Below are 26759 nucleotides of genomic sequence, written 5' to 3' on the forward strand. Positions count from 1 at the left end.
CAGGTGGGCGAGCACGCGGCAGGGAAGTGCCTCCTCGCCCGTGACCTGGAGGAGAGCCCGGGACGCAGGGGCGGGAAGTCGGGACAGCGACGGGTGAATTCGGGGCTTCTTCCCGAAGGGCCTCAAGCAGGAGCCTAACCGCTCCTCTCAGGTGACTCACACGCTCAGAATCATGGACTCACTGCCCAGCGGGGGGAGGCCCTGCCTGCCGCCTCGGACCCGGGCCCCGTGCTCCTCCCATCTCTCGGGACGTGTAGGGAAGGTCACGCATGAGGACTGTCACGAGTCCGGACGGGACACTGGCTTGCGCATCGGCTTCCGAAGCTGATTCTCCTCCTTTTCATAACCGGGGTCCCACGTTAGCTGCCGACTGTGGCCGACAGGCCGACGCCTGCATTAACTGCCCGCTGAGTTTTCCTTTGAGATGAATTCCAATCGGTTCTCCAAGGGGACCCCGACCTGCGCTCCTTGCAGACGGGGCAGCCAGGCCTCTGCCTGGAATCGATGCCAGCACCTCCGCTCAGCAGGCATCAGCCGTCGTCAGGAGGCCGATGGCATCTTCGCGTTCACCCCCATCCTCAGAACTCACGTAAAGAACGTGGGGCAGGAGCCCGGGCATCCTGCCGGGATGTGGGGAGATTCTCCCCAGGCGAGTCCAGCTTCCCGGCGTCAGCTGAAGCGTAAACGGGGGGCCGCCGTGGAACCCACGTAATGTCCGTAACGTCCGAGGGTGTGAACGCTCACTTTGTGGGATGGACCTTCCCAAGGGGCAGCTCCCCACGTCAACCGAAGCCCCCAGGCTCAGAGTTAACAGAAACGGGGGTTTTATAAGTGAAGTAAACATTGTTACTTGAGGTTTAGACTTTTTTAAAAAACCAGAATGCCACTGACACCTACCAGGCAGCCACAGGAACCCGGGGCTTCTGGGTGAGACGCGGGCTCCGGGTGCCAACAGGAGCCATTTGTCCTGCGGAAACAACAGGACCGAGTGAGGCTCAGGGGTACACCGGCTTCTGGGCGAGTCCCATCGACAGGCACATCGCTGGCTGCGAGCCCGCCCCCACGCGCCCCCACGCGCCCCCACGCAGATGTCGGTCTGAGGACAGGGTTTCCAGACTCGGGCGAGTCCTGGTCTCAAACCCCAGCACCTTCAGCAGCAGCACAGCAGGCCACGTGCAAGGTGAACCGCCCGGTCTTAGGAGTTCAACAGGAACATGGACTGGCTAACTCCCACTTTCAATTTACAGATAAAGACCAGCGAGAACGGGTGGGAAAGGGACCATTTTACCTCCGAAATCGTGGGAATCGTCCCGGAGTGCCAGCGGGTTGCTACCTTGTAAAATGAATCTAGACATAAACCTGCCGCCTGTTTCTAAGTTAGCAACGCCGGCACATCTCAGACTTCATTCACCCCGTTAGGAGAACACGCGACAGCTCGGTCTCAACGGGCCGGCGCTCTGCAGGCCTGACCGCTCAGAGCTCAGCAGAGAGGCCGCCGAGCGCACAGGTGTGGCCAGCACCGGGAGGGTGGTAGCTGGGCCCGCCAGGAAGGGAGCGCGGAGGAATCACTGGACTCAGCCACACGTTACACCCAGAGAAGCCAAGGCCCTTGTTTTAAGTCAAAGCCTTTGCTTCGGTCTCAGACCTCAGCTGTTTGTGCGGCATGGACGGCAACTGCTGTTCACGGAGGTGCGCCCAGCACCCCTGCATGAGGCAGCCCTCAGCCCAGCCTTTGCCCAAGGAAAAGGGTAGAAATGGAGACAAAATCGGAGTAAGTGAGGAACAGGCTACCTGGGTTTTACAGATAAAGAAAGGAGGGCAGGGAAAGGCAGAGCGTGGCCTGCAGGCTGGGCTGGGGAGTTTGGGGACCAGGGCCTTGCCTGGCCGAGAACCTAAAGGTGAAATTGCTGTTTGCACAGAACGTGGAAAGCGTCCTGCTGCCCTTGGCACTGGCTCTACGCCTTCTCCCTCGAGAGGCCAGATAAGGAACCGCCCCCCCCTCCCATGCCCTTCTCTGTGCGAGGCTGGGCCAGGACGGCGCCCAGACCACGAGTTCCTCCTCGCAGACGATTTCACGTCCTGCTCAGTTCAGTTGCAGAGAATGAAAGCCTCACAGAGCAGCTTTATTTAGTTAAAGCAATTACTTTGTTTTTCAGAAGAAAAGGAAAGGGAAACAACATAATTAATTTTCTATTAATCCCCCTGCCGAGACCATTAACAGCCTTTCAGTCTGGAGCTAATGGCCGTCATGACTAATGGGCAGAAAGTGTCACCATCAATTAGAAAAAGAGATTCCCAACATGGCATTACTGTCTGCATTTTATATTTATCACTTGGAAACACGCACTGCTGTCCTTAATACATCATCATGGTTTTCATCTCTTCCCCGTTTGCTCTGCCCAGAGCGCTAACGCCTGAGACCAGGCCGTGCCCACACCCACCCGGTTCCGCCACATGGAGCTCCTCAGTAAGTAGCAGCCAGGCCCGCGAGGGGGGCTCAGCGAGAAAGCGGGCTCGGGCCATGCTCGCTGAAGGCCAGGCCTCTAGGATCCCTTCACGTCGTGAGAAGAGATATTCAGGGCAATTGGCTCCCAACCTGAAGTCACTAAGTCCCTCAGTTAAAGAAGAATTAGAGTGAATTGTTTCACACACACGTTTCCCTAAAAGTAAATGGCAGGTGGTACACACACCTAGTTAACTGCGACTTCATGTTTCAGCACTGGGTTCCCCACAGACACGGGATGCTGGGAATTACTGATACTCACAGGCCGGGGGCGAGGCTGGCGCAGAGCTGCTCCCTGTCTCCGAACTCGCGCAGAAGCACGCGGGCCAGGTCCATGCCATCGCTGTCACTGCTGTCGGAGACAAAGGGCGGGGGAGGTGGGCGCAGAGCCGTCAGACGGAGGCCCAGGCAGGTCTGACCTCACTGCCTGCGCTGGGCTGGCCACAGGCACGGTTCCGCAGCTCAGAGCCAGCGGCTGGTTCGGTTTCCACGGTAAAACCGAGCCAGGAAGGAGGGAAGAAGTTTCTCCCTCTGACCAGTTTGCCAGGACAGGCCCCATGTGTGCACAGCTGCCTTACGGTGTACTCTCTTCCCCTCTTTTCGCTTAATGTGACGTCACCAGCTGTGGCGTTTTTACACGGATTTGAAATGAGTTTCAGAGGCCGCGTGTATCACACGGTGTCACGACGTTCACGTCTCCGCCAACGTTCTGTGCTGCTGGAGCTCCGGCGGGCGGAGCCGGCGCCCTGGCAGGCCTGCAGGGAAACCCCGTGCCTGTGCCGCCGCCGCCTGTGTGCTCTCTCTCGAACCCCTGCTCCCAGGAAGGCCCGGCGCAGAGCCCTGGGCGCAGCCGGCACACACAGGTCTCCTGGGCCGTCGGCAGCTGAGGCCCCCCGAGGAGAACCAGGCCGCCCACCGTTCCCAGCGAAAGACGGGCGGTCCTAGTCTGGGGGGAGGGTGGAAAGAAACTCCACTGAAACTGTACACACCCACTGCAGGAACGGCGGATGTGGGAGAATGTGGAGGAAACGACACTGCAGCCCCTGCACGCTGGCCTGACGGGCAGTCGGGCTCACTGCACTTACTGAAAATTCTGGAGGACGGTCTCACAGACACAGATTTGTGACTGCCTAAGACAGGGGTCCTCAAACTACGGCCCGCGGGCCACATGCAAATACAAATATTGTATTTGTTCCCGTTTTGTTTTTTTACTTCAAAATAAGATCTGTGCAGTGTGCATAGGAATTTGTTCATAGTTGTTTTTTTTAACTATAGTCCGGCCCTCCAACGGTCTGAGGGACAGTGAACTGGCCCCGTTTAAAAAGTTTGAGGACCCCTGGCCTAAGACTTACATCACGTCTGTCATCACATGCTTTTAGGTACGTGCCGTGGGAACATGCATCCCAAAAGCAAAGACGAGTGGGCGCTCTGAGCGCGAAGGTGACTTAACGCAGACCCCTCGTCTTCCGGGCAAGGACGTGCAGCAGGAGCCCCTCCTGGGAGCACCGAGCCCGCAGCCTCCTCAGCCCCCGCTGCTTCTACTTGGTCTCCTGGGTCATGGACAGTGGCCATCTGACTGACTCCCAAATATCTTTCTGGACGGTCACCAGCATTCAAGCACAGGGACGTCCGAGCCGTCAGGCTTCCTGCCCCCACGTCCCGAAAGCAATCCCGCCCCAAAGGAGAGGTGACGTCATGTTTGTGCCGGTCGCCCTCTACTCGGTGGGGATTTGACGAGATTCCTAATCCCCTAGTCCCTTCTCTGAGCCTCTACCAGACCCATCTGGCATTTCTTATCTCACAAGTTACCAATGGCTCCCTGCTGCCGACGTGGGAGCCTTGAAACAGTGCTTGAATCCCTCCGCACTCTCAGACCTGCACATCTTGGGACGAACACCCTCTCCCGGGAGCCACACCCAGGTGCAGCTTCCTCAGAGGGGCACCCCCTTTCCTGCTACTGGTTGGAAACCCCCCCCCCCCCCGCCGGTAAGTTCCTTCCTGTGAGCCCCCCTGTGCTCAGGGACCCTGCCGGCATCTCCATGGGTGCCAAGTCTGGCTTCTCGGTCTCTTTCCTGGAACCCCTGCTCCACGAGCGAAGGACAGTGGCTGGAGCACAGCATGTTCTCCAGAGGCGCCGGGTGAACGCTGCGAGGTCACTGCTGCCTGTCCTTCGCCTCCGCTCCGTAGTCACTCCCTGGAACCGCTCTGCCCTGACCTCTTGTCTTTGGAGGGAACAACGGCAACGGAGAGGACGCGCTCATCACGCCGGGTCTGTCCTGCTGAGCAGTAGCCATGCACCCACCGCTGCAGCCCAGACCCCAGGGGGATGTCACAGAACGCACCATCTTCTCACGGACTCGGCACCCACCGTAACTGCTCAGGCGCTGGTGACAGCGAGGGAAGGAACCTCCTCCCCGTGGAGTGGGCCTCAGGGACGAGACTGCTTTGTAGTCCAACCCCCCCACAGGGGAGGAAGGTTTTCTCCTCGCCCGGCAACTAGCTCAGCCAATGGGAAGCCATCGCCCCCCTGAACTCTCCCTTCCCTGGGACCTGCATTCACAGCGCCCCCCCACTTCCTCCTCTGTCTCTAATGCTCTTTCTCCTCTTGGCTTAACTTGCCTAGTTTTGCTACAGCGTCCTCACCCCAGACTGCAGTTCTCTGCTGTTTCCAAATACACCACTTTTGCTGGTAAAAGTAACTGGGTTTTTCACTGTGAAGTCAACATGGTCTATGACTGGCCTAATATGACTCCCACGGCTACAGCCAGAAACGCTCCTGATGGAAACGCTGACGTTTACAGCGAAGTTACGTCCCGTAAGCGGGCAGTGTGACCCCTGCACCACAGCCCTCACGTTCCTGACAAATGAGAAAACACTCCACACTGAGACACATTTCCCACCAAAATGTCGCTCATAAAAGGAAAACGCTCCTGTGACATCTGTGAAAATGCTCAGATCGCCCTCTTTCGACCTATTAATCTAAGAACAAACACAAAAGTTTAAAATGCTTTTTCTGGGGGGAAAAATATCGACCCATAAAGTGGTTTCCTTGGAATAATTACTAAGAGCAAGATTTACAGTTATGGTTTACTTTTTGCTATTTTGTTGCTTCGGTCTAGAGGTCACTGTTTGAAAAAACAAACCAACTGGCTTTCGCTTGTCCTGTTGCCATAAAACTCAAAGGCTCGCTCCTCCACGACTGCTCCGTGGTGCCTGGAACGGGGCTACTTAAGGTGCTGCAGGGAGGACCCTGCCCTCCCACCAGGATGGAAACCAGCGCTTCCTTGTGGCTCCTGAGGCAGCTCTGAGTGGGTCCCGTGCTCTCCTCACGACAGCACTTCCGAGGTGCCACGTCCACGCGACCCCGCAGCCTGCTGCACAGAGCGTGGCCGGCACACCACCCTGAGGGCCTGTGTCCTTGCCTGCCCCCCCCCATGACTCTGCTGCAGATGGAGCTCAGACAGCAGGAGGGCGAGGGTGGGAGGGGGGAGGGGGGCCTCAGGCAGGAGAGTAGCTCCCCTCTGAGGTGGCTGGGCTGATGAGCAGCTGCAGGGCCTGGCTCCTGGGAGTCACTGCCCCTCCCCAGTGTCCGGCAGCACAGGAATGCGGCCTAAAGACCAGCTGCAGAGCCGGGGCTGGGAACCAGGAAGCGCCCCGGTCTGCACCCCAGGAGTGGAGGACAAGCGGCCCCGCAGCGAGATGCCCCCCTGCGCCCCAGCGGGGAGAGCGCAGAGGAAGGAGGAGCGGAGGGTCGTGACCTCCACGCCAGAGACCTGGCTCCGGTACCTGCTGGAGGCCGTGGGCTGGAGGGGCCGGGCCGTGGCATGTCAGCCAGGGGCCCTCACGGAGGGGCTTGGTGCCTGGGGAGCTGCGGGTGCCCCGAGACACGAGCTTGGAGGCCAGGCTGCCTCGTTCACCCTGAACGGGGCCTGGAGAGCGGACCCTCCTGCTAGGACTCCATGTAGGAAACACGCGGTCCCGGAGCTGCTGCTGTGCCCTCTGTCCCCACGGAGCTTGGGAGTGAGGGCCTCCCCGAAAGAGCGGGCCTCTCACCTGAAGAAGGAAGTCTGGGCTTTCCCGTCGCGGCCAGGCGTGAGCTGGAGGGCAGGGTAGTCGGTGGCCAGAGGCCTCACCATGAACAGGCCCATCGCCAAGGCCATGAAGAGGACGGGCAGCAGCAGGTCACAGAGCGCACCCCGCCAGGCCCGGCGTGTGCGGCACAGCCGCTGGGTCAGCAGGGCAGCCACCTGCGTGAGGGTGCTGGCAGGGCTGCCGTCTGTGGACAAGAACACACGCCCAAGTCACCTAGGGCCCCACAGCCCCAGCTGTGACCCCTCACCTGGGGCCTCGACTCTGTGACTCCTCACCTGGGGCCTCGGCTCTGTGACCCCTCACCTGGGGCCCCGGCTCTGTGACCCCTCACCTGGGGCCCCAGCTCTGTGACCCCTCACCTGGGGCCTCAGCTCTGTGACCCCTCACCTGGGGCCCTGGCTCTGTGACCCCTCACCTGGGGCCTCGGCTCTGTGACCCCTCACCTGGGGCCCCAGCTCTGTGACCCCTCACCCGGGGCCCCGGCTGTGTCCCTTCACCTGGGAGGCCCCAGACCCCAGGTAAACCGGGCAGCTCTGAGCACAGACGACCCCTCACTGAATGAGAGCTCTGGAAAAATCTACACGACGGGTCACCTCCGGACATCAATGGCCATGACAAGCTGCACCCTCTCAGACGTGTGCAACAGGTAAGGGCTCCAAACACCTGATGTGGAAGGTTTTGTCTGGGCGGCAGGTGGTACAGAAAGAGGAGACAGACCACTGGCTGTGGATTCCACTCAGGAAACGTGCCTGGTGGTAGAGGGCAGGAGCAGAGGCAGAGGGTGGCCAGGGGTGCCCACGGCCTGGCCCGGAGACTCACTGGGGCTGGGGAACTCTCCGCCACACATGCTGTGTGACTTCTGGAAAATGACTACCCACTCTGAATGCCGCTTCCCTCGGCTGCAAAATGAAGACTTGGGACCTCTTCCCTCTAAGTGATGAGGATTGTTACTGCCACCCTCACTAAGCTACAGAACAGAGACAACATCGGCCTCAGTCACAGTAAGTGCTCACCACACAGGCTCAGTAAGTCGGGGGGAAAGGCTTTGCTCATATTAAGAAAAACGAATTTCCCCACCTCCCCCCATATGCTAATGGGAAAAGTAAAAGGCCAAGGTAGTTCATGGCCATGAATCAACCACCAATCAAATATTCATGGCTAAACTCATAAAAGCGTTTGCATGAATAATTTAACAGACAGAATTAAATGCTGACCCAAACTGTTGGGAGTGGTCGTGTCTGACTTATGAGTACAATTACGGAATGCCGAGTGAGAAACCACTTAAAGTGACAAAAGAATAGCCAAGCGACCGCATGCACGGACACGCAGCTCACAGACAGCCCACAAGAGGGCCACACCGACGAGCGCGAGGCGGAGCAGCAGGAAGAGCGTCAGCGCACCAATACGGCCAAGAGCGCGGGGCGGGGCGCACACCCTAACGGAGGGGCGTGGGAGCCCTGGCCCGCTCTGCAGGGCCGGGGCAGGCGCAGCCTGGCTGCAGGAACCCAGCAGGGTCCGGTGAAATGCATCAAGGACGCCAAAGAAGGAGCTGCTGCGTCCCGGAGGAAACAGCCGCCAGGAGTGGGAGACGCCCGCGCTGCCCGCGCGTGGGGCTGACGGAACAGGTGGCAGGCCCTGCGCGAGCTGAGCAGCCTCCGGGAAGCAGCACGGCACCCACGCGGGGCGCTCACTGCGTGTCATGAGGTGAACAGAGCACGTCAAGAGGATGATGTCATCTTTTCAAAAGAAATGTCTAAGCATCAGTGAAATGAGTGGTGGAGGAAATATGACCCCCAAAAAGGCAAGGATGAGAATGTGAATCTGTAAGTACAGGAAAGACATCAGATGAACAGTGTATCGCAGAGCAGCACACAGGATAAACATAACTCACAGGACACGCCCGGGCATATGTACTCCCATGAAATAAGGTGTCTTTCAGGAAACCATTTCCGCACGCTGTGCTGTCTGACTGCGTGTTTGTATTTGAAAGCTAAAGCAGCACGTGCATTTTCAATCGACTTAAATATTTACATTTTTATGTGGTAAGAACATGGCTACTTTACATTTTTTCTTCAAAATATTCTGGATTTTTTCCACAATGAGTATTTGGGCATCTTGTAATCAATAAGCATTTTGTAAATGCTGTGTACTTATTCCGAAAATGAAGCCGATTTCATGAAATAGAAACTTAATCATTCTGTGTTCACTGAGTTGCAGAATTTGAGAGTTGAAACGAACCTTAAAATTGATGTGATTAAATCTGTCTCATTTGTAAATGCACCCCATTCAGGAGAGGCTGTGAGACGAGTTCCACTTGGGGAACAAAGCCTGGCGCTCACTGCGCGTAGCACTGGCTGGGCCCTAGGTCACGGCCCTCTCTGAACAACATCCTGGTCAGATAAAGAGCTGCACCGACAAGAAAAAGCTAAAGGAGTTCATCACCCCCAAACCAGTGTTACATGAAATCCTGAAGGGTGTTCTCTAAGAAGAGGAAGAAGAAAGATAACATTTTAAAGATAAAAAATTATGAACAACAAAGTGACAACAAATATATATCAACAGGTGAATCTAAAAATCAAATGAATAAAAAATCTGACCAACAGAACAAACTGGTGAATGTAATAGAATCAGGGGCATGGAAGGGGAGCGGACCGACAATTCTCGGGGGGAAGGGGGTGTGGGGGGTGCGGGAAGAGATTGGACAAAGAGCTTACACGTGTACTATGGACGAGGTCGGTGGGGGCGGGGGGGAGGGCTTGAGGGGGGGGGACCGGATGGCAGGGAGCTATGGGGGGAAAAGAGGAACATCTATAATAATCTCAACAATAAAGATTTTAAAAAAACATCCTCAGGGCTCTTGGTCGTGTGAGGGAGTCAGACCCTGACAAAGCCTGTCAGTGAGCCGAGGACAGCAGAAGGACGTGGCCCAGCGGAGGCTGAGGGGGCGCCGGGCCAGGAGTCCAGCACAGTTGGCTGCTGACGGGGGGGGGCTTGAAGAAGTGAGCAGGGCAGGGCTGCTCAGAGGGGCCCAGGCGCCTGTCCTCAGGGAAGAGGGAGTGGGGGAGGGAACGGGGCTCAGGTTGGAGGACCACAGCCCGCTGGGGTGCCTGCTGCCCTGACCCAGGACCAGAGCCGCCTGCCACCACCTGGCGCACTCTGGCAGCTCTGGCCTGGGTGGCTGCCAGGGCTCGTGCCTCTCACCTCCCCGGCCCCCACAGCCCGACAGGAGCTGCTGCGTCCGACCTGCCTGGCATCTGTCTGCCCGAGTTCATCTGGGCAGACTGCTTTCTGCGAAGCGCCCGCCGCCAGCTCTCCGGGGCTTTCGCTAACGTGGGAAACGGGCCTTCCCTGGCCTGTACCACAGGCGGCAGCCACGCTCCCCACCCCACCCCCGCCTGCCTGCAGGGGAGGCAGTGCCCACGTTCGAGGAAATGTGGACAAAAGGAAAGAGAGCCCTGGGGTTAGCAGCACGGCTCAGCCCAGGAGACACAGAGCCTGGAACAGCTCCTTCAGGGGCAGAGGATGATGCCTCGGCGCGCAGGGGGGGCTGTGCAAACACAATCCTTAACAAGCCAACGAGAGAGGCTGCAGGCCCTCCGCTAACCACTGTGACACTGCTCTCCATCGGCACAAGCAGCAGCAATGAGGAACGGAGCACCGGGGATGAAATTGTGGAGAAAACAGGCTACGGTGGTAGGTGGAGTGCTCCTGACAAACCATGGAGCTGAGAATGTCAACGCAGTCTCAGACCTCGTGCGGGAGAGGTGAGGCTTCTGAAAAGCCGTGGAGAAGCCTTAAAGGGGAAACCACGTTTCCCAGCTCCTCCCTGCACTTGAGGATCTGGGGTCCTTCCCACAGGCTGAGCGTGGCGACGCTCACAGCCTCTCAGGGGCCCCGGCCCGCGCACAGGAAAGCGGCGCTTCTCTAACAGACGTGGACGTCGGAGTCCTCAGAACCCAGCGAGCGGAAGCTGGGCCTAAGCGCCTGCCCTCCTATGAGCACCGGGTCGTCTGTGACGGCCATGCCCACGGGGGCGCGGTCACCACGTGGCTCCTGCTGCAGGGCCCCACGCGCGGGGAGGCTGAGCACCTTTCCTGCCCCTGGTGGCCGTCTCTTCTTTTGAGAAATGTCTGTTCAGGTCCTTTGCCAATTTTTAATCCGGTTATTGGAGGGGTTGCCGTTTCACTCGGTCATTTCCTTTGCTGTGCACCAGCTTGGGGGGGGGGGGGGGAGCGGACGCTGTGCACTGTTGCAGGATGTGAATGGGTGCGGCCGCTGTGGAAGGCACTGTGGAAGTTCTTGAAAATATTAAAAAGAGAACGGCCGCCCGGCCAGAGTGACTCAGGGACAGAGCGCGGCCTATGAACCAGGAAGTCACACTGATTCCCAGTCAGGGCACAGGCCCAGGTTCTGGGCTGGATCCCCAGTGGGAGGCATGGAGGAGGCGGCCGATCCATGATTCTCTCTCATCACTGATGTTTCTATCCGTCTCTTCCTCCCCCTTCCCCTCTGAAATCAACACAAATATATTTTTAAAAAGAGAACTGCCATATGGCCCGCTGGGCCCGTTCCTGGGTGTTTATCCGAAAGAATCCGAGTCAGGATCTTACAGAGAGGCCTGCACGCATGTCCCTGCCGCTGAGCCGTGGGAACCACCCACGTGTCCACCGAGGGCAACGGACAGAGTGTGCCCTGTTGGTACCACAGCCATCGCTCAGGGGTGACCCTTGTGACGCGTGGATGGCCGCCGGGCTCTGTATAAGCCGGACACAGAGACCAATGCGGCCTGAGGCCCCCTCGCAGAGGCACCTGAACTACCTCAACTCGCAGTCCTGAGCAGGGGAGGGCGACTGCGGGGCAGGGAGGGGAAAGCCCTGAGCTTCCTGCTGGGAACCTCTCCTTCCCGTCCAGCCACACCTGGCCCTGCCTTCAGTCTCTCTCTGTTCAACTTCAAAGCCAGGGCTTTGCTGGGGACGAGGCACTTCCTTCCGGGAAGCCCTCGCAGACGCTCTGTACTCACAGTGGGAGCCGGGAGTGGGCGCCGGAGGCCTCGGGCTCTGCGCCTCCAACGCCGTGCGTGGGGCCAGGTCAGGCTGCTCGCTGGGATCTTGCAGAAGCATCAGAAACACCTTTTTGAGAATGAAGAGAGCTCCGTGTTAGATACGCTCCTTGCACACCGCACTGTTTATTGGCCTTAGTTACCCAACTGGGTCCTATCTTCGTTAGGAAGATACCCACCAAGCATCCTAGCTCACGTCTTCATTCCTTTCGTTGGTGTGACCCCAAGGCCACAGCACGGGGCAGGCTGGCTGAGAGGCGGCTCACAGGCCGCGAAGGGAGTGGCCTGACCGAGACCCTTACACTAGGCAGACTGGGCAGACCAGCAGGCGCAGGCGGCAAAGCCGTGCCCACAGCACCCCACCCCGTCCCAGTGCCGACCCACGGTGCCTGCAGCTGGGTGGCCCCTGACGCTCTCAGCTTCCTCCGCGGGGACTGGGTGTCTGTGTGCACATCGCTGAGGAGGTCCCTGCTCGGTGCTGGGAGCACAAGTCCCACCTCCGTCTGGTTGAATCCAAGCCCCAGGCCCCCACCCTGTGGTACGCAATGGGCAAAGTCTGCCCAGGAGCTCTTTGTTCGCAGAACATAAACCACCACATCAGGCCTTGTTGCCCCTGGATCCGATCTTTGTCATTCGGGACCGAAGCTCCACCCGCGTGCAGGTGGGGGGTCTGAGCTCACGCTCCCCATCTGGCACCAGATCCTTCCTGAGACACAGGGGCCCGCTGAGCAGAGTGGGTGGGCAAGCAGAGACGCCCACCTCACAGCCGCCAGCCTGTGATCCTAAACCCTCCGGAACCATGGAGGACACACCCCTGTGCTGGTCACGGGAGCTGTGCTGTGGGGGCGGGCGCGTGGGCCATGTCTGCACCTTCCGCGCAGTATCGCTGTGAACCCAAAACTGCTCCAAAAATGGGTCTATTAACAAATCCACCACTGAAACCGGTCTGATTGCATTGCGTCAGCAGACCCCGTGGCTTCAGGGGCTGTGTGGGCGCCACCCTGTGCCATGGAGCCCTCAGCACCCTGGCCCAGCCCCACACCCGGCAAACACAGGTCCTCGCAGGAGAAAGAACGTGTCCATTTTGTAATGAAACCGGTGACGGCAGTGGTCAGGTTTCACACTTAACCTCGCTGGCTGGGGGTCTACGTGGGGACCATGTTTACGAGCAACGCCCTGCGGTTTAGAGCGAGACCTGCTCCCCAGCACAGAGTCGGGTGATTGTGACCCCCTCCCCGCAGCGTCCTGGGCAGGACCGCCGATTAGCAGCAAGCAGGCACGTGTGATCGCGTGGTCGATTGCAGGCAGGAGGCAGGAAAGTCAATACTTGGCGAGTGTGAGAAGTCGAGATTGGCTGGGCGGCTGTTTTATAGACTACACTACACAAAGGAAAGCTCTCTAAGTGCTTAATCTTTTTCCAATTTAAGATATCTTCCCCAAACAGGTCCAGATGTGCCATCATGTTGTATTTTGTTAAATGCGGTTTGTATCCTTTGCTTATGGCTGTCCTTCACACAGATAACTTCTTTTTTAGCATCTGTGTGTGGGAGAGAGAATCTGATCAACTGGTATTTATTAGCAGCTCTTATGTGCAAGGCACGAGCTCAGCGTAGCGGTGGCAATCACCACGGGCGGGAGCAGCAGGGAGCCTCTCCCGGGGAACCGGGCGCGGGCTCTGGGGCTGGCTGTCGGGGTTCTTGGTGACTAACTGCAGGTGTGAGCGGGGCCTGGGGAGCATGCGCAGAGGCGCGCTGTGGGAAGAACTGCGCTTTAGGGCGGGAGCATGGCGCCCCTCCACTGTGTGTGACTCCCTGACCCCACGCATTTGTCAGAACTGAGGGGAGTGGATCTGGCCATGTGCAACCTCATAAACAACCAAACATTTTAAAAACAGCAGCAAAGAGGACGAAGATTAAGACATTTCCAAAAGGAACATGGATGGGCAAAGTATGAATCAAAATATTTTGGAGCCCAGCTGGCGTAGGAACGATTTCCCAACAGGGCACAGGCTCAGGCTGTGGGCTCGATCCCCAGTGAGGGGCGTGCAGGAGGCAGTCGATCCATGATTCTCTCTCATTATAGATGTTTCTATCTCTCCCCTTCTCCCCTCCTCTCTGAAATCAATAAAAATGTTTAAACATTTTTCTAATATTTTGGAGAAAAATGCGTAGTAAGCAGAAAAGAAATATTGAAGGAACACAGCATCACCAGGGTTTTCAGAAGCGACGCGGAGACAAAAACACCTCCCACATGGAGCGCCCGCGCGGGCTCTAGCAGAACGCGGGTGGCAGACGCCCAGGGCCCGCGTGCCGGGTGTGGCGGCAGGAAGGGGGACACCGAGAAGCCCTCACTGGGCGACACCCCTCTGTGCAGCCTGTGCTCAGCGCTGCTGCCACGTTATCTGAGGCGCAAGCACTGCGTGAACGCTGGGGCTCTGGCACCCTAAGCGCTGCGGGACTTTAGTTCTCGTGGTTCCTCAAGCTTCTGACACGGCTTCGAGTCCAGGAGCCACCACCCACCACCCACCGAGTCTGCGCTGCGTTCGGGCACCGCAGGGACGGGCAAGCCTCCCACTCTGGCTTTCATCTCAGCACTGACTGCTGCTTTCACCCCTCAAGGCCTTCTGTAGGTTTGAGCAACGTAAAGTGAGACTCGAATCGGGCCCCACAGGCAGCCCAGCCCCACACCAGCTGGCCTGCGGTCGGGGACGGCCCGGGAGGACCTGGTCTGACCTGCCAGCTGTGTGAGCCACACGCCATCGGCAGCCCCGGCAGAGGCCGGCGGGGTCAGCGTGTGCACCTGCTGGCGCTTGGTTTCTGCTCAGCCTCTCTGCCCAGCAAGGGCCGCGGGCACCCGGGCTCCTGAGCCAAACAAGGCCGGCAGTGAAAGGGAAGGTGCCTCCGTGAGGGAACCCGCCAGCGCCGGCCCGACCGCATGGGACACGGATGGCCCTGGATTCGCCGCCCACGCTCTCACTATGCAAGTGCTCGCTTCCGCCCTGACTGGTTTGGTCAGTGGATACAGCGTCGGCCTGCGGACTGAGGGGTCCTAGGTTCGATTCCGGTCAAGGGCATGTACCTTAGTTGTGGGCACATCCCCAGTGCGGGGTGTGCAGGAGGCAGCTGACCGATGATTCTTTCTCGTCGATGTTTCTAACTCTCTATCCCTCTCCCTTCCTAACTGTAAAAAAATCAATAAAATATATTTTTAAAAAAAAAAAGAAAAGAAAAGAAAGTGCTCGCTTCCCTGCAAGAGCAGAAGCCGCGGTCGGGTGTGTGCAGTTCCGAACTGGCCTGCACCCCGCCTGACGGTGGGAAGTTGGAATAAACACACACGCAGGTGTCCGACCCCCTCCCCACGGCGGCCCACCCTCCTCACTGACGAGCGACAAGGACAGGGACGGGCGGCGGGAGCCCAGTACCTCCTCCAGGGGGGTGTCTGCGACCCCGCAGCCCGCCAGGCGCAGGCGGTGCTGGTTCTGCTCCAGCGCCTGGAAGAGCCCCTTGAAGCCGGCTCGGTCGGCGTCCTTGGGGAGGGCGTAGCTCAGCGTGCGCCCGCTGCGGTCCCTGAGAAACGCTTGTGGGACGTAGGTCTGTATCAGGGCCGTGGTGCGAGCCGCGTCCTGCAGGCTGTCCAGCTCCAGAGCGGAAGGCTGTCCAACAGAGGAAGGCGCAGGGGCATGAGGGCAGCGCCCAAGCACTCAGCCGCTGGTGTCAGCGTCCGGCCCCAGGAGGCAGCCCCCGGTCACCTGCTTCGTGAGTGTCAGGCAGAGGCCCTGGCCATAGGCCTCGGTCAGGCCGAGGGGGGGGCCGCAGCAGCGGAGCCGGCCCTGCTGCAGGACGGCCACGCGGTCACTCAGCGCCTCCGCCTCGTCCAGGTGGTGGGTGGTGAGGATGATCGTCCGACCTGCGGCCAAGAAGGCGGCATCAGAGCCGGCCTGACACAGGCAGCGGGGAGCGGGCAAGGCCAGAGAGAAGCAGCCCCGACCCTCCCCTCTGCGGCCTCAGGGTCGGGGCCAGCTCCCAGATCCTCCCCTCAGCACTCGGGGCTGGGACGGGCCCAGCGGGAGAAGCGGCCGAGCGCAGGGCCCTGTGTCCGCCCGGAGCACTGTGCGCGCAGAGGAGACGTTTTACAAAGAGGAGAGGAAGCCGGGCCCCGTCTCCCCACGCATCCTCGGGCCACAGGCTGGCGGGCACTGGAGGGGAAGCCTCCTCTGTGAAGCGGCGGTTGTGTAAGAAAATGGACGGCGCCTGTGAGGCTGGAGGGTGTCCTTCCGACCAGGGAGCATGCGCGTGTGGGAGGATGGGAGCCGGACAGACGGTGCTCTGGGAGGCGGGCGGGGCAGCCGGTGAGCAGGCAGGGGAGGCGAGGACAGGAGGGGAGGCCAGAGGCGCCAACCTGCAGACGGGGCCGACTACCCACCGCCCTCTGCACACAGTCCCTGCGCTGGCATCGGGGCGGGGGGGGCTCGGTGGTCCCTGCGCTGGCATCGGGGTGAGGTGGGCTCTGTGGTCCCTGTGCTGGCATCGGGGCGGGGGGGCTCGGTGGTCCCTGCGCTGGCATCGGGGCGGGGGGGCTCTGTGGTCCCTGCGCTGGCATCGGGGTGGAGGGGTGGGCTCTGTGGTCCCTGTGCTGGCATCGGGGCGGGGGGGCTCGGTGGTCCCTGCGCTGGCATTGGGGCGGGGGGGCTCTGTGGTCCCTGCGCTGGCACCGGGGCGGGGGGGCTCGGTGGTCCCTGTGCTGGCATCGGGGCGGGGGGGCTCTGTGGTCCCTGTGCTGGCACCGGGGCGGGGGGGCTCGGTGGTCCCTGTGCTGGCACCGGGGCGGGGGGGGCTCTGTGGTCCCTGTGCTGGCATCGGGGCGGGGGGGCTCTGTGGTCCCTGTGCTGGCATCGGGGCGGGGGGGCTCTGGTGGTCCCTGCGCTGGCATCAGGGCGGGGGGGCTCTGGTGGTCCCTGCGCTGGCATCAGGGCGGGGGGGCTCTGGTGGTCCCTGCACTGGCATCAGGGCGGGGGGGCTCTGTGGTCCCTGTGCTGGCATCGGGGCGGGGGGGCTCTGTGGTGCCTGCGCTGGCACTGGGGCGGGGGGGCTCTGGTGGTCCCTGCGCTGGCATCAGGGCGGGGGGGCTCTGGTGGTCCCTGCGCTGGCATCGGGGCGGGGGGGCTCTGGCGGTCCCTGCGCTGGCATCGGGGCGGGAGGGCTCTGTGGTCCCTGCGCTGGCACTGGGGCGGGGGGGCTCTGGTGGTCCCTGTGCTGGCATCAGGGCGGGGGGGCTCTGGCGGTCCCTGCGCTGGCATCGGGGCGGGAGGGCTCTGTGGTCCCTGCGCTGGCATCAGGGAGGGGGGGCTCTGGTGGTCCCTGTGCTGGCATCAGGGAGGGGTGGGCTCTGTGGTCCCTGTGCTGGCATCGGGGTGGAGGGGCGGGCTCTGTGGTCCCTGCACTGGCATCAGGGCGGGGGGGCTCTGTGGTCCCTGTGCTGGCATCGGGGCGGGGGGGCTCGGTGGTCCCTGTGCTGGCATCGGGGCGGGGGGGCTCTGTGGTCCCTGCGCTGGCATCGGGGGGGGGGCTCGGTGGTCCCTGCGCTGGCATCGGGGTGGGGGGGCTCGGTGGTCCCTGCGCTGGCATCGGGGCGGGGGGGCTCGGTGGTCCCTGCGCTGGCATCGGGGCGGGGGGGGCTCGGTGGTCCCTGTGCTGGCATCGGGGCGGGGGGGCTCGGTGGTCCCTGCGCTGGCATCGGGGCGGGGGGGGCTCTGTGGTCCCTATGTTGGCATCGGGGTGAGGTGGGCTCTGTGGTCCCTGCGCTGGCATCGGGGCGGGGGGGCTCGGTGGTCCCTGCGCTGGCATTGGGGCGGGGGGGCTCTGTGGTCCCTATGTTGGCATCGGGGTGAGGTGGGCTCTGTGGTCCCTGCGCTGGCATCGGGGCGGGGGGGCTCGGTGGTCCCTATGTTGGCATCGGGGTGAGGTGGGCTCTGTGGTCCCTGCGCTGGCATTGGGGCGGGGGGGCTCTGTGGTCCCTATGTTGGCATCGGGGTGAGGTGGGCTCTGTGGTCCCTGCGCTGGCATCGGGGCGGGGGGGCTCGGTGGTCCCTGCGCTGGCATCGGGGCGGGGGGGGGGCTCGGTGGTCCCTGCGCTGGCATCGGGGCGGGGGGGGGGGCTCTGTGGTCCCTATGTTGGCATCGGGGTGAGGTGGGCTCTGTGGTCCCTGCGCTGGCATCGGGGCAGGATGGGCTCTGGTGGTGCCACCTCGCGGTGCGGGGGGCCCGGCCCGGGGAGAGCCGGGGTGCGGTGCCCCACCTTCTCGGTGCCGGAGGAGGATGTCCCAGATGCCGCGCCGGGAGCAGGGGTCCACCCCACTCGTGGGCTCGTCCAGCACCACGGTCCGCGACGTGCCGAGGAAAGCGGCGCCGATGGACAGCCTCCGCCGCAGGCCTCCGGACAGGGCGCGGGCCTGCTGGTGCCGGTGCTGCGTCAGCCCCACGTCCCGGAGAGTCCTGACGGGAGAACGGGCCTCTGCTGCCTCCGGAAACCGCCGCCAGCACCCGGCCAGGCGGCCAGGGCGGTGGGCAAGGAGGACCTGACCCCCAGCAGCCCCCAGACTGGAGGCCGACGGGAGCGGCACCTCGAGGGTCACGCTGGGCTCCAAGGACGGCCGGGCCCCAGAGAGTCCCAGGGCCTGGTAGGGCTGCCTGCTGACCCGCGGCGGAAGGTGTGTCTGTCTCGTTATCTGCTCCTGCCCCTCCTGACACCTCCTTCCTCCCGCTGACCCGCCTCCACAGTCACTCAACCCCACAAACTGTCTCCCACCGCCCCACCCCACAACCGTGGGATTAAAGCCCACAGGCTCGGCCCTGCGTCCTTCCTGCCGCCTCCCCGAGCCCCTCCCGCCGCACGGAGGGCTCCAGGCCGCCCTCCTGGGCCTCGGCCGAGGGTGCTGGTGGCGCCTCCCTTCGTCACCTCACTTTCCCATCGCCATCCCGTCCCGTGTCTTTGCTCCTTTGCAGCAAAACTCCTTCCTTCCCTGGAACGACCGCGTACCTTCCTCAACAGGCCACCGCGGTCACCGAGGCCCAGCATTCTCCACCCCGAGCTCACTTCTCAGGCTTCGCTGAACGACCCTCCACAGCACCCCTGCACCTGACCTCCTTCTCATGGACGTGCCTCCCTCCTCCCTGCTGGGCTCCCCTCACCTCTGCAGCCTCTTCCAGTCGGAGTGACAAGGGCTCGGTCCTTAGCCTCCCCTGCCGTCCACCTGCACACACGCCCCCGACCGCCCATCACCACCCAACAAGCCAGCCCCCCGCAGCTCCAGGCGCTGAGCTGGCTGCCAACAGCACCCCTGACCCAGGCCTGGCCGAGGTCCCCGACTTCTCTCCTCTCCTCGAGGGAGGCCTGGCTCTGGGCTCTGCTCTCTGTCCTGCCCTCAGTGACCCCTGCGCTGCCAGGGCCACCCCTGCACGACGAAGCTCCAGCTCCTGTCCTCACACAGTGCCCTCGCCCTGCACCCAGGTCCGCGGCACCGACTCACACTGGCAGCCACCCACACGCACCGTGTCCTCCGCCCCCTCCAGGGCGAGTCAGCGAGACCCCCAGACGCTCCTCGGGGCCCAGGGCTGGCGGCGCGTCACCGCCATCAGGGGTCGTGTGCGCACTTCCTCTCGTGATAAAGGCACTGCACGTGTTTCCGAAGCGCCTCTCCCTGTTCCCCTCACGGCCTCACAGAGCAGGGAGGCCCCGAAGGGACCCCACTCACTTGTCCACCTGCTGCCGGCGCTCCGCCCGCGTCCGCTGAGGCAACTTGATGGCTGCGAAGAGCAGCAGGTGCTCCAGGACAGTGAGCCTGTCCAGAAGGACGTCCCGCTGAGGACACACCCCCAGCTCCCTCCTGACCGCGGCCAGGTCTGTCTGCAGGTTCCTGCCGCCCACGAGGACGGCTCCAGAGGTGGGCGCGTGCAGCCCTGTCACCAGCGACCTGCGGAGAAGACGCCGGCAGGTCAGCCCAGCCCAGGCCGCTGGGTGCGGGGTGGGTCTGTGGGCATCATGCTGGGTCTGTGAGCATGGGAGCCGGGGAGGGGCGTGGGGGCCAGGGAGGGGCATGGGGGCCAGGGAGGGGCATGGGGGCCAGACGGAGGGGCATGGGGGCCAGACGGAGGGGCATGGGGGCCGGGGGAGGGGCACAGGGAGTCGTGGGAGCTCAGCGCCCTGGTGGGTGCACTGCACTTCAATGCCCTTCCTCATCAGCTGTTTGCTGGGCGATTTCAAACCTCTGGACCGCAGGAGAGGTGTTCCCATTGCTGTGCCTCAGGGCTTTTGTTTAAACAGTAACGACCCCTCTGCTAACTGGCCCTGCAGCCTGTCCTCTGGGAGCTGCTGGGAGGACAACCCCAGGTGACCAGGGTCCTTCCTCACACCTGCAGGGACAGGTCAGAGGACCTCGGAGCAGCAGGGCCGCCTGCCCCCCTTGCCCTGCAGGAGCAGGTGTGGCCCTGGGGCCCTGGTGGCGGCGGCGGTGGGCACTCCCCACCGAACACAGCAGCGCAGCGGGCTCAGCGGGGCCGCGGCTCCAGCCCAGGCCCACGGGGAGAAGGAAACGCCGGTGTTTTCCCTCCAGCGGTTCTCGCTGGGCTTCCTGAAGCTTCGTGTGTGCTCCTTTCCCGTGGCCGCTGTCATGAGGCAGAGACAGCGGCTGCTCCGCCAGGGACGTCCCTCACCGCTGCAGGCTTAGCCTTAAAGGGCCACCGTGGCCACAGGCCGCTCGGCTGCTTTGTGGTCACGCCCGTCCGAGCTCCTTATTTGCCTGGGACCAGGAGGCTGGATGCTTTAACCAAAAGCACAGCCTTTGGATTCTAAACTAAACATCAAATCTTAAAAGAACAGCCAACCACACAAAATCAGAACATGAAAAACTACTCAGGTGTTTACAAAGCTACAAACTCCGCTCTGAATGTCACCTTCCTACAGAAACGGAAACACAATTAAACGGAGGAGAACAATGAAAAGGGCCCTAGAACTTTCCAAGACTCAAATAAAAGCAGGCGAGTTCATTGTAAGGAAAAGAGGAAGAATTAAAGATTTTAAAACCCATCACCCTCCCCTTGCGCCTGCCCCAGGCCTGCAGGGTGGCTTGGGGGGGGGGGGGGGGGGCACAGCAACCGGGCAGAGGGCAGGGGCAGGGGGCAGAGGGCAGAGGGCAGGGGGCAGAGGGCAGGGGGCAGGGGGCAGAGGGCAGGGGCAGGGGGCAGAGGGCAGGGGCAGGGGGCAGAGGGCAGAGAGCCATGCTTCCTCCATGAGAAAGGAACCGAGCCTTGCTGCTCGGTGGACTGGCGTTTAGGAAGGGTAGCCCCGAGTTTTACGAGGTGGAAGGGGACGCACATGACGGTGGTCTTCCCGGCGCCGTTGGCCCCCAGCAGGGCAGTGATCTGGCCTCTGTGGAAGGTGAGGGTCAGGTCCCGCACGGCCGCCTGGCGGGGCTGGTACTCCTTGGTCACGGACACCAGGGTGACGCCCGGGGGGACTCCTTCCCGCTCCCCTTTCCCCTGCTGAGGCCACGACCCTGTGAAGGTGCAAACACACCTGAGGGGTGGCACCCCCCACAGTGCAGTGACCCAGCCGTGGCCCCAGACATCAATTCTGGCTCCAAAACACGTGAAACATGCAAAAACCTCCCTTCACCAAAATCAAAAGGCAAATTACATAACGGCGACAAGTGAAACCTCTGGCCGCAAAGGTTTGTGCCCTCATGGTATCCATTCTGTAATGGAACAGAAATAAGCACACACGCACCTGCACACACACGCACACACATGCACACGCATGGACACATGCACGCACACACCTACGCGCGTGCACGTGCACATACATGCATGTACACGTGCACACTCACACGCCAGCACACGTTGCATGTACATCTGCAGAGGACAGCAGCAAGCAGGTTAGTCACACACCACCACGTCCTCAGGCAATAGCCTCGGGCGGAGGAGGGAAGGTGCTTGCTGCGCCCGATCTCCTAAGAGGCTCCAATTCCCCGTGTGACGGGGGAGACCATCCCTTCACAGACTGACTGCAGAGCCACCGTCCCGGGGCCTGTGCACTCGGATGCCCGGCCGTCGTCTCCCGCGGGCCCAGGGATGGCAGGCCTGGGCAGAGGGGCACCGCCTGCCTGTCCCCGTGGCTCCCCGGGAGCAGGACCAGGATGCGCCCCCCAGGGAAGCACCAGGGGAGGACGTGGGAAACCCCGGGAAACCTAAGTGTCTGCCGTGCCCCATGCCGCTCTGTACACACCTGTGTGTCCGACGCCCTCACGGAGGGAGAACAGCCTGGAAGCCCGAGCACACGGCCTCCGGGTGGCCAGGCCACACGTGCCCTTCCAGGAGGATGCCATGAAGGGGAAATACCACGGCTTCTGGACACCCCCGGAGCCTGGGAAACAAGGCACCCGTCAGACCCTTTCAGCTCTTTTCTACTCAGAACAACATCCTGCAACAGGACATCCTAACGCGTGAGCACCGCGTTACTCCATGCCGACACGTTCCACACACGTGCCGTGGACGGGCCAGCGGCAATCTCAGGCCTGACCCCTCCTCACTGCACAGGGCCACCTGGGCCCTCCTGAGCAGGTGGCAATACAGGTGGAAAGCAGACAGCTGGGAGAGGCCTTGCAGAATTAGGAGAAAGACATTAGAAATAAGTTGGATATTCATGGTGATTTGCTCATTAGGCCATCCCAGCTCTAACCGATCTGGACTTTAAAGATACCCCTCATTGATCTATTAACGAAAATGAATGGGAGCCGCCAAACCCAGGCTGGCGGGGCCGGGGCTCCCAGCTCCTCGCCCTGTGCCCTGCTTCCCGTGCACGCTGCCCGCTCCGCGCCTGCCCACCACCAAGTGTGGCTGCACATCCACCTGGGCCCTGAGCTCGCCTCCCAGGCCGGGAACCCATCAGCCGAGCCCCACACTGGCAGTGATGGAAGCAGGCAGGGGCGTCAGGCAGACCCGAGAATGCGAGCGGCCCGCACGCACGTGAAGAAGATTGTGAGACACGAAGCCTGAGAGGCCAGGCGTGGCCTAAGCTGCGGCAGCGGGAGCCTCCTGACGGCCGAGGCCGGGAGAGCCGTGCAGGCCTGGCCCTCCTTCTCCACGAGGCCGCCACTGGACGTGGTTGCACAGCAGCAGAGAGATCTAAACCCAGGTGCGTCCTGAAAGCAAGATGTGGAGGGGGGTGCTCATCACTCAGAGGGGGCCGCACCCAGTGTCTGCCTCTGCGGGCCTGTGCGGTGTGGAGGGGGCGCTCATCACTCAGAGGGGGCTGCACCCAGTGTCTGCCTCTGGGGGCCTGTGCGGTGTGGAAGCGACTGGCTGGGGCCTCGCTCACTGGGGCGCACACACTGCGCCGTGCCTGGGGGGAGGGGAGGTGCTCCGGACAAGCACGCCCAGGGGAGGTAGAGACAGCGCCAGCCGCCGGTCTGGGGCCCTGGCTGGAGCTGGCTGGGTGTGGCTGGGTCCGAGGGAACTGCTCCAGTTCATGAGAAGACGTTAGGGGTAGAAATTTGCCGTGAGCTCCACCGGGACTGCTGGGTACAAGGCTGACACACGGCCCTCCCCTCGGGAGGCACCAAGCAAGAGCCCGCGAGCAGGCGAGCCGGGAGGAAGGGACAGATCCCCAGCCTTCTCCACCCGCCAAGGGCTCCCGAAACTTTCTCCCGGTGTCCTGTCCCCGGAGCCCTGAGCTGCTTCATTAGCTTCTGCAAAGAGAAAACTCCGCGCTCCTCTGAGCCCCGGCCTGGCTGATGCCCACTGACCCCACAGGACCCGCTGGATGCCCCATCGCTCCGATTGGCCCCCTGAGCCAAGCCGCCTTCCTCATGGCTTCCACCAGCTCCCTCACCTGAGTCTCTCCAGAGGTGACCACCAAGTGCACTTCTGCACCCCAGTCTTCTGTGTGTAATGGTCTTCAACATACGTGACAAAATACACCGCCTTCATCATTAAAGCGCCGCTGAGCACGCTCACACTGCTGTCCAACCTCCAGAACCTCCCTCCGCCCGCCCACCACCCACTCTCCGTCTCCGTGACCGTGACTGTTCTCGGGTGCTGCCAGGGTCTCCAGAGAGACGGCCAGCGGGACACGTGGGCTCCTGGGAAGAGACGCCCTACGAGGGGCGGGGGCACAGCCTGGGTGCTGAGGACTCCCCACCCCCACGCCTCTCGTCAGCTCTCCCCTCCCCAGAGCAGGGCTTTTGCAAAACTTGGCGCAAGTCTGGGCAGGTGTCAACCCAGAGCTGCCAGAGCCGAAAGCAGCAGAAACTGCCATGAGCTGTGCCACACACGCACAGGGCGCTGGCACGGGGGGGGGGGGGGGGGGGGGGGGGGCAGGGCCGGAGGGAGGGCGCTGAGAGAGGGGCGGGGACTGCTACCTGCTGCCAGACAAGAGGGAAGAGCGAGGGGACACACAGGCGCCCCTGCAGCGAGCCGAGGGCATGGGACCCAGGGCAGAGCCCGCTCAGACCCGAGGGCCATCCCTCACCATCATTCCTCTCCCCAGGGCACAGCGCCACCTTCATCAAGACACTGCCCCACCCGCTCTGGGCCTTGTGACCGCTGTTCCGACCCTCGAGTCCTCCCAGGGAGAGCAGACCCCGCCCTCGCACCCGTCTCCAAGGAAGAGGAGGACAGGCGCGTCCAGGCTCACTCCTCCCAGCAGCACCAGCGGCTGCTCCCCAGCACGCCTCTCCCTGCTGTGCAGCTGCGGGGCCACACCCAACACGCCTGCTCTCTGCGCTCATTAAATCATTCGCGTTTTGAAAAGATGAAATACAAAGCATGTAGTCAATTCCTGTAGTTTAACTGCTTACAGGAGAAGTGCATGTTTAAAGCAGAAAAATTAACAACGGAAAAAAGATGTCGCATAAGTCCACATAAACAACCATTTGGCATTTAAACCAAATTACGATGTTTTAAAATTGTTAACTAAATACTGAGATATGTCTTTTTTAAATCTGATTTGAGAATGTTATCATTTTCTTTAAATAGTTTTATAAGCTTATAAATTGTCTTATAACTTTATTTGGCTATTTGCAATTTGATTTAAATTCTTATAAATGAAACTCAATCGATTTTCATTACTTATGTCTTTGGTGTTTAGAAAAACCTTCCCTACCTTTAACAACCGTGCTTTTCCTATTGACTCATTATTCTCACGATGTTTGTTTCTGATGAGCTATGAACGAGTCTGGTTTTCTCGCTAGTAGGTTAACTGAATATGTGTCTCTTTTCATTGACTGACATGCAAACGCCACTACAGAGTGACTCGCTCACGAGTGGGCTGGCTACTGAGCGCTGCCATCTGCTCTGCTGATGGCTCCACTGTTTACATCCTCGTCGAGTTACAGGAAGGTTTTATACCATCACCAGTTGCTGTCGTTATTTTCAATGATTCTTGAACGTTATTATTAATTTAAATGTCTATCTTTTGGAAACATTTCATCAATTAAAAATTTCCATTTTTAGTATTTTATTTAAATAATTTGTGTTTTAGTATATTATGTTAACATGTTACATAACTTAAAGTTATATAAATGTATACATTAGGCCCAGCTGCCGGGAGCCGGTCCATCCTTGCTGTTTCAAGGGACCTGGCATATATGGCATACGGTTCTTAATATGTTTGCTCGCCTTCTTGGTGCTGTGTTTTAACCAAGGTCTCCTCTCTGAGAAAGGTTGTTTCCCCAGGTAGGGATTTTCCCCTGAAGTTAGGGAGGGAATAAAACCCCTCAACTAAGTGCCAGGCGGGTAATTAATCACTTTAACTACGAACAATCATGCTTAAGCTACATAATCTTTACTCCCTGGAACGGAGATAAGAAACGCCCTAACCTTTGTAATAGAGATTGATAGGATTGAATCAACTGGTATAAATACAGATGTAACAAGACAGCAAGACACAGAACTTAGAAGTCAGAACTCAGAAGACAGAACCTACACAGAACCTACAGACAGAAGAACTTCGCTGGAGAGAACATGGCAAAAGATCCTGGACTGAACCTGACTACAGAAATATGGCAAGAGAACCTGACTAGAACCTGGTGACCGAACCTGGCTGGAGATCTCAGACAGAACCTGGCTGGAGAACCTAGCGAGGGAACATGGCTACAGAACCTCTCTGGAGATCCAGACCAGAACTTGGCTGGAGATCCTGGCTAGGCTGCTGATCAACTGAACGCTGTCTCCGTGTCATTCCTTCTTCGCCGACTCCGTCTACGCCTTTGGGAACCCCTGGACCTGCTGGGGTTGGACCCCAGTACCCAGCCAGTGTGGCTCAATGGTTGAACATCAACCCATGAACCAGGAGGTCACGGTTTGATTTCCCGTCAGGGCACATGCCTGGGTTATGAGCTCAATCCCCAGTAGGGAGAGTGCAGGAGGCAGCTGATCAATGAATCTCTCTCATCGTTGATGTTTCTATCTCTCTCTCCCTCTCCCTTTCTCTCTGAGATCAATAAAAACATATTTTAAAAAATAATGTATACATTGACTGGAGAAAGTCAGCATTCCTTAAACAATAAGCACCCGCATTTCCTCTCTCTGTCTCTGGCACAGAAGTTTCACTGCAACAGCACAGTAGCTCACTCGCTTTAAGCTCATTCTGTCATCTTACAAAGTGCAGGTGTCTTACCAGGAACCAAGTTGCTCAGGTACCAGCCACTCAGAAAGTAAAGGCCCGAGTCGACCAGGATCATCCTGCAGACCCAGCCAAGCGCCATGCCCGCCTGCTCCGGAGGCTGGTCCAGGTTGCCCCACTGGACCCCTGGAGGGAGGGAGGGCAGAGTCAACCGGGGAGGGCGATGGGGGTGCTAGTCCTGGAGGCTCTGGCAGAGCTGGCAGCAGCTGAAGCCCAAGAAGGTGTGTTGGGTTCAGTGCTACAGGCAGAGTGACCATGAACATTAACATCCAACATTTAAACTTTCTGAACGGTGCTTTCCTCATTTACTGGTTTTGAGAAAAAAGGCATGTGATACAAAAAGATAAAGAAGGCTCCTTGCAATCCAGACCCTAAATTATATCATTTTCCCTGCTCTCAGGAAATATATAGACAGGACATACAAGGCCT

The 26759-nt window shown here is 60.3% G+C and overlaps 1 protein-coding gene across 1 annotated transcript in view; it reads right to left on the minus strand.

Moving 5' to 3' along the window:
• ABCA13 (ATP binding cassette subfamily A member 13) overlaps positions 1–26759 on the minus strand; it is a 125818-nt gene that overhangs the window by 29852 nt on the left and 69207 nt on the right. Inside the window, exons 29-39 of the mRNA XM_059711290.1 lie at positions 26325–26456; positions 21933–22070; positions 21024–21204; positions 19405–19623; positions 17949–18145; positions 15403–15560; positions 15076–15306; positions 11616–11724; positions 6557–6779; positions 2766–2855; positions 898–967 (exon numbers count right to left, since the gene is read on the minus strand). Coding sequence (XP_059567273.1) covers positions 898–967; positions 2766–2855; positions 6557–6779; positions 11616–11724; positions 15076–15306; positions 15403–15560; positions 17949–18145; positions 19405–19623; positions 21024–21204; positions 21933–22070; positions 26325–26456 — 1748 coding nt within the window. The remainder of the gene's footprint in view (positions 1–897; positions 968–2765; positions 2856–6556; positions 6780–11615; positions 11725–15075; positions 15307–15402; positions 15561–17948; positions 18146–19404; positions 19624–21023; positions 21205–21932; positions 22071–26324; positions 26457–26759) is intronic.

Source organism: Myotis daubentonii, chromosome 10 (assembly GCF_963259705.1).
Source record: "Myotis daubentonii chromosome 10, mMyoDau2.1, whole genome shotgun sequence".
Classification (NCBI taxonomy): domain Eukaryota; kingdom Metazoa; phylum Chordata; class Mammalia; order Chiroptera; family Vespertilionidae; genus Myotis; species Myotis daubentonii.